The 7411-nt window shown below is 36.8% G+C and overlaps 2 protein-coding genes across 36 annotated transcripts in view; both read left to right on the top strand.

The window, feature by feature from the left end:
- Positions 1 to 7411, top strand: part of vdac2 (voltage-dependent anion channel 2) — a 732443-nt gene that overhangs the window by 354597 nt on the left and 370435 nt on the right. The window lies entirely within an intron of this gene.
- The window catches only part of washc2c (WASH complex subunit 2C), a 51315-nt gene that overhangs the window by 33491 nt on the left and 10413 nt on the right, over positions 1 to 7411 (top strand). For all 35 annotated transcript variants that reach the window (XM_087279156.1, XM_087279150.1, XM_087279153.1 and 32 more), the window contains 2 exons: positions 2711 to 2917; positions 3001 to 3123. In XM_087279156.1, the coding sequence (XP_087135282.1) occupies positions 2711 to 2917; positions 3001 to 3123 (330 nt within the window). The remainder of the gene's footprint in view (positions 1 to 2710; positions 2918 to 3000; positions 3124 to 7411) is intronic.

Genomic DNA, 7411 nt, shown 5'->3' with positions numbered 1-7411 from the left:
ATTCATCTTTCCCTCTATCCTGACTAGTCGTCCAGTTTCTGCTACTGAAAACCATCCCCACAGCATGATGCTGCCACCAACACGATTCACTGTAGGGATGGTATTAACCGTAAGGTAATCGGTGCCTGGTTTTCTCCAAATTTAACGCCTGGCATTCACTCCAAAGAGTTCCATTTTAGTTTCATCAGACCCAGAGAATCTTGTTTCTTATGGTCTGAGAGTCCTTCAGATGCCTTTTGGCAAATTCCAGGCGGGGAGTGGCTTCCGTCTGGCCACTCTACCATGCAGGCCTGATTGGTGGATTGCTGCACAGATGGTTGTCCTTCTGTAAGGTTCTCCTCTCTCCACAGAAGAACACTTTAGCTCAGACAGAGTGACCATCGGGTTATTGATCACCTCTCTGAGTAAGGCCCTTCTCTCCCAATCACTCAGCTTAGATGGCCGACCAGCTCTAGGAAGAGTCCTTGTGGTTTTCCTGGTGACAAAGAAATGATCAGTCTGTAAATATTATTGTATTATTATTATATATCTGTTTATACATATCAGTTCATAACTTTTTGTGTTGCATTTTCTTCTGCATTGTTTTGTTGCAATTTTGTCTCTCACACATAAAATAAACCTACCACTACAATTACAAACAGATCATTTCTTTGTCAGTGGGCAAACAATAAAAATCAGCAGGAAATCAAACCCCCCCCCCCCCCCTCCCGTCCCACTATATACATTGAGAGAGGCGGGTTTAAACAAAATGCTTACACATTAAAAAAAACGAGCGATTGGTCCATTTATGTTTTAATTTCTGTGCAGAATTTTGATCTTTGATTGGTCTCACGCAATCATTTGATACGATTTCGCTGGTCATAGTTTACAAACCTTAAACTTTGCGAAACTTGACGAATGAGCTTGAGTTTCCAGTCTGACACATTCGTGTGCGTATGAATGGAAGTCTATAAGGAGAAAAGTCCAGTGTGACTGCAGCTTAATGCAGCCATATCACTTGAGTTTGAGCATGCTCAATTCTGTTGTATGACACTGCAAAAAGGGGCAGAATCAAACAAGATGATTAGACATTAAAAAAGGTGAGTGATTGGTCCATATTTAAAGTTTCTGTCCAGAGAGGTCATGTTTTGATCTTCGATTGGTCTCACGCAGTCAAGTGATGCTATGTTGCAGGTCAGAGTTCACCAAGTTTGAACTTCTCAATGCAGTGAACTGTGAAACTTGTCGCACAAGCTTATACTTCTGGTCTGTCCCAATAGCATGCATATAGGGGAGAAAAGTGCAGTGTGACTGCTGCACTGAATTGCTCCAGGACTAATTTCATATACAGTTGAAGTCAGAATTATTAGCCCCCCTCTTTATTTTTCTTCTCAATTTCAGTTTAACGGAGAGACGATTTTTTTTCAACATATTTCTAAACATAATAGTTTTAATAACTCATTTCTAATAACTGATTTATTTTATCTTTACCATGGTGAAAGTACATAATATTTGACTAGATATTTTTCAAGACACGTCTATACAGCTTAAAGTCACATTTAAAGGCTTAACTAGGTTAATTAGGTTAACTAGGAAGGTTAGAGTAATTAGGCAAGTTATTGTATAATGATGGTTTGTTTTGTAGTCTATTAGAAAAAAAATAGCTTAAAGGGGCTAATAATTTTGTCCTTAAAATGGCTTTAAAAAAAATTAAATCTGCTTTTATTCTACTCAAACTAAAACAAATAAGACTTTCTCCTGAAAAAATATATTATCAGACATACAGGGAAAATGTCCTTGCTCTGTTAAACATAATTTAGGAATATATATATATAAAAAAAAAGATTCAGTTGAAGATTCTGACTTCAACTGTATTTGTTTATGAAATAGTAAAATGATTAGTGCGGTGCAATTTTTTTTACATTACTAAAGCGTCGATAACTTTTTTTTTTTGTAATTTTGAGCATTATAAACTCTAGTTGATAAATTAAGTTTGGGATCGTAATTTTTGAGAAAATGCCTCTGACGATGAGGGAAAGAAGGACACTGATATAGTCTCAGAAAACATTTTAAAGAAATCTTATTTTGCTTGCTATCTTAATCAAATTTGTAATATAAACTCATGAAACACTTGGCTTTCAAGGCATAGTTTTTTTTCTAGGTCATTACATTAATGTTTTACTGTTTTGTATACAAAAAGCAAGTATTGAACACAGTACAATTTCTTTTCTCATGACTTCATTATGTATAACTTTTTTATATTTTTGAGCATGAAACCTCCCTTTTTACCACAGTAAAACTTTTACCCAAAGTGTCTTTGTTCCAATGTTACCTACTGTAATTTCTGTTCGTAGCTTACTGGGGTCAAGAACTGTTAATGTTTAAAGTTAGGTAGGTGTAAATGCCCAAAAGTGAGTGCTGGCTAACAGGTTAATACTTTTCTGAGATACTGAATTTGGGGTTTTCATTGATTGTCATCAAAATCACCCAAATGGTAAAGAAATAAACACTTGAAATGTATCAGTCTGTGTAGAATGTATGTATACATTATACAAGTTTCACTTCTTGAATAGAATTAGAAAAAAAAATTAACTTTTTGAAGATATTCTTATATGAAATGTTAACCTTTAATTAACTTAAAATATATTAAATACAATACAAATACCAGTAAATAATTTAATAAACAGATTTTACACATAAATGCATGCTCAAAAAAATGTCTGTTCCACAGAAACCACCTAAGACTCAAGAGGAGATTCCTGATGACGAGCTTCAAAAGGAGGGTCCACCGCCCATGGAGAGTAAAGGGACCAAGACCAAGAAAACAGCTCTGAGTCTTTTTGATGAGGACGATGACGATGATGATGACGATTTCAGCACAGATGAAATAATTCCTGCACCAACAGCATCCAGATCTACAGAAAAGAATGCACTGAAGGTCACTGATTCAAATATCCAGTTCTGTGTGAATCTGAGTACAAATTTTAGTAGGTTATTCATTAATTTTGCTTGTAATTTCAGGAACACGGGCCCCGCATGAAGAGCACGGGTGTGTTTCAGGATGAGGAGCTGCTTTTCAGTCAAACACAACAGAGAGACAATGACCCAGATGTAGACCTCTTCGCCACTTCTCCTAAACCAGCTGTAAGTCTATGCTATGATGAAGGGTTTTGTCTTTACCTGAGCTTTTTAACTATTACTCCGTATTACTTTATTAGTGTTGTCACAATACGGGAGTTTCTCATTTCTACAAGTTAAAATTATTGACTTAGCTGAAAACCAAAACGGAAAATGCTTTTTAATAATTGTTTATTATTAATTAATATTATAGAGATTTAGTTTGACTATTAATAAATTAAATCATACTGATTAATAATAAAAGCATTGTCATGACAGCACAGTAGTGCTATTTCAAGCAGCAAGGAACTAGTATACTACATAAAGATGTGCTGTCAGTGTATTATTTGAGAGAACTTTAGTTTTCCAGTGAGCATGTGTGTTTCACGCATGAATAAGTATATAGTTTATATAAGAGGAATATGCACAGAGCGGAATATTGAGCTGTTTTAAACGACTTGACTTTGACGGTGCACACCACTGCTCATATGATTTGCTCAATGCAGCAACAATCTATTCTTGCAGTAGAGCTGTGGAACAGCCGTAGGAACCAACCAGTTTTTTTTGCAGTATAGGATTTATTTTCTTTATCGAACGTGGGAGTGGGTGGAACTATAATTTGAATGGGAGTGGGCAGTCAAACAATAGACAATCCCGTTCCTGATCTCCTTTAGGAAAAACGTATATGCATTTTGAATTAGGTTTATACAATGAATGAAATGAAAGTATTCATAGCGCTTGGCACACCATTTGGTGATCTCTCAGATTTCTCCAGAGATGTTTAATTGGATTTAGGTCTGGGCTCTGGCTGGGCCACTCAAGGACATTCACCGAGTTGTTGTGAAGCCACTCCATTGATATTTTGGTGGTGTGCTTTGGGTCATTATCCTGCTGGAAGATGAACCGTCGCCCCAGTGTGAGGTCAAGAGCACTCAGCAGCAGGTTGTTATCCAGGATGTCTCTCTACATTGCTGCATTCATCTTTCCCTCTATCCTGACTAGTCTTCCAGTTCCTGCTGCTGAAAAACATCACCACCACGCTTCACTGATGAGCGGTGCCTGGTTTTCTCCAAACATAACGCCTGGATTTCACTCTAAAGAGTTTATTTTAGTCTCATCAGACCAGAGAATTTAGTTTCTTATTGTCTGACAGTCCTTCAGATGCCTTTTGGCAAATTCCAGGTGGGGAGTGGCTTCCGTCTGGCCACTCTACCATGCAGGCCTGATTGTTGAATTGCTGGACAGATGGTTGTCCTTCTGTAAGGTTCTCCTCTCTCCACAGAACAATGCTGGAGCTCAGACAGATTGACCATCAGGTTATTATCACCTCCTTAAGAATGATGGAGGCCACTGTGCTCATTGGAAATTTCAGAGCAGCAGAAATTTTTCTGTAACCTTCCCCAGCATTGTGCCTTGAGACAGTCCTATCTCGGAGGTCTACAGACAATTCCTTTGTCTTTATGCTCGGTTTGTGCTTTGACATGCACTGTCAACCCTGGGACCTTATATAGACCTTTTCAAATCATGTTTAATCAACTGAATTTACCACAGGTGAACTCCAATTAAGCTGCTGAAACATCTCAAGAATGATCAGTGGAAACAGAATGTACCCGAGCGCAATTTAAAGCTTCACGGCAAAGGCTGTGAACACTTATGTTCATGTGATTTTTCAGGTTTTTTATTTTTAATCAATTTGCAACAATTTCAAAAAACTTTTTTCACATTGTCATTATGGCGTATTGTGTGTAGAATTTTGAGGAAATAAATAAATTTAATCTATTTTGGAATAAGGCTGTACTATTAAAAAATGTGGAAAAAGTGAAGCGCTATGAATACTTTCCGCATGCACTGTAACTCAGTTTGTCCCCTGACTCGTTCATATCTACTACAGGTAACCTGCTGCCTAGTAAGGAAAACAATAGCTGCGTCCCAAATGGCACACTATACACTATGCACTCATGCACTATGTACTTATGCACTTACACACTCAACAGGATAGTAAATTTATGTAGTGTCGTCCCAAATGGCACACTAATGTTTTTTTTATACTAGGCGGAAATTTAAATTGTGTCCCTGATGACGTTTGATGGTTGCCAAATCAGTGAAATAAATGACCGAATTATCAAATAATACCTACTGTGATTATAACCGCATTCACCATCGGGAAGCGCTATAATCAATCTCGTAGGGAAATTTTGCTTTCACTATCCAAAATAAATAAAGTTCTCCAACATGGGCGCCCGATAGCTCCGCCCCTTCCGCTACATAAGCAAACCTGCGGTCGTTGAGTGCGTGAAGTGTCCATCATTACACACTTGAACACACTACTTACACTATTAATACTACAAAATGGCGTAGAATAGTGGATAAGTATGCGGTTTGGGACGCAGCTATACACAGGCTGCACAGATGAACCAGGGTTTTCTACTTCATGCGTTTTATTCGCGCACAATGGCCCTCAGACAGAACAGTCAGGTTGTTAAGTGACAGAGCAAAATAATAATAGAGCAAAGGGTGGATGAACTGTCGTTGTATAAATATAACGGGAGCACTTAGAAAGAAAATTGTTCTAAATGGACAGCGGGTGAACACAGTGTTAATAAATAGCAGGAGCAGTCAGGTGTGCAATATAGACCATTTTAATGTGGTGATGTCATTGGCCCGTGAACATTTCCTGCTTGTTATCAAACTATTTCATAACTGTAACAAGAGGTAATTTAATCATAACTACATGTTAAAACATATAAATGTTATATCATAACATTATCAATATGTGGCTCTTTTTGGATTCGCAGAAGCTATAGAAATTAAAAATGTAAAATAGGAAATACGTTAGGACCATTATTATTGTTTACTTCCTTTAAAATTCTCTATAGCACAATGGGACCAGATCTACACAGACCTCTACCTTCCACGGCACAAGCCATTGAAATGAATGGGTTTTATCATGTCACAAATCATGGGATTTAGGTTGTATAGTGTGGACGGAGATTGTTTTTCTGAAACTCATTAAACCCTCTGGACGTGGAGTCTTATTAGGCAGCTTTGAATTTATTGTTAGTCAATTGTTTCTTTGTCAAATGTTTTACTTTCATTTTTAGACATAGCTCGCTATTTTTTTAAAGATTGGTGTAAATTGTCATATTTTTGCAAGAGTATATAGTTCTGTTTTGTGGCTTAATGTTCAATGTTTAAACTGATAAAACCTGGAATGTGCAACATTAACTGAAGTAGGCCACTTGAAACTAGTGGTGGGTCGTTCTTGATTTATTTGTTTATTTTGAACGAATCTTTTATTTGACTTGAGAACAAAGAGTCCTCTCAGGGAGTGATTCGTTCATTTGTGCAGGTGGAGTAGAAGATTAGTTCATTTTTCGAGTCTTCTTTCAGGTTTTAGTTGTTTTTTCATCATATGAAGGACAGAAGCCAATCATATGCAATCAGAGTCGAAAAAAGATTTGATCTGTTCATTTCCTCAGTTCTCGGTTTTGAGTCATCTCATTTACATGCTGTCATGTGATGAACAAACGACTTAAACCTGAAGATTAATCATGGGTCCTTTCATTCAGACTGTGTGCATTAGTTAAGCTTAGGTTGTAGGTATGGGACTGTTTGTGTCACAAGAATGAACGACTCAAACTTGTAGACTTGTCAGAAGAGGTGAGCTGAGCTAACCATAGACAAAAGGTAAAGTAATGAATGATTATTTAATCTTTTTTATAACATTCTAGTTATGAATTGTTTTTAGTGCGATCAACATTTGGGCTAAGTATAGATGTGTTTGGAAGCAACTTGTAGTTTTTTTTAATAATATTTTGGCAAATTAAACTAAATGAACGAAATGACTGCAAATATATTTGTTCATCTCAAGGAACGAGACTCAAAGGTCCAAATCAGTAAAACGATCCAAACTTCCCATCATTACTGGAAACTATACATAAACAAAGTGAAACTGTGGCATGACTGACTTACAGCGCAATATAGCATGATGGGAGCAGTTCTACACAGCAGAACGGCACAAGCCATTGAAATGAATGGGTTTTATCATGTCCCATATTATGGGATTTAGAGTAGATTGTATAGTGTTTACGGAGATCGTTTTTCTGAAACGCGTTAAAATGTTTGCATGGCTTTAAATTGAATAAGTTTCTTTGTCAAATCTTTTACTTGCATTTTTAGACATAGCTGGCTTTTTTTAAAGATTGGTGTAAATTGTCATATTGTTGCAAGAGTATATATCAAACTTAATGTTTGATGTTAAAACTGATAAAACCTGGACACGCACAATAAGGACACCTTAGTGACTTTGGAAATC

The sequence above is a fragment of the Danio rerio genome, chromosome 13, assembly GCF_052040795.2.
Source record: "Danio rerio strain M-AB ecotype USA chromosome 13, GRCz13ab, whole genome shotgun sequence".
NCBI lineage: Eukaryota > Metazoa > Chordata > Actinopteri > Cypriniformes > Danionidae > Danio > Danio rerio.
This window is presented reverse-complemented; position numbering and strand designations above follow the sequence as displayed.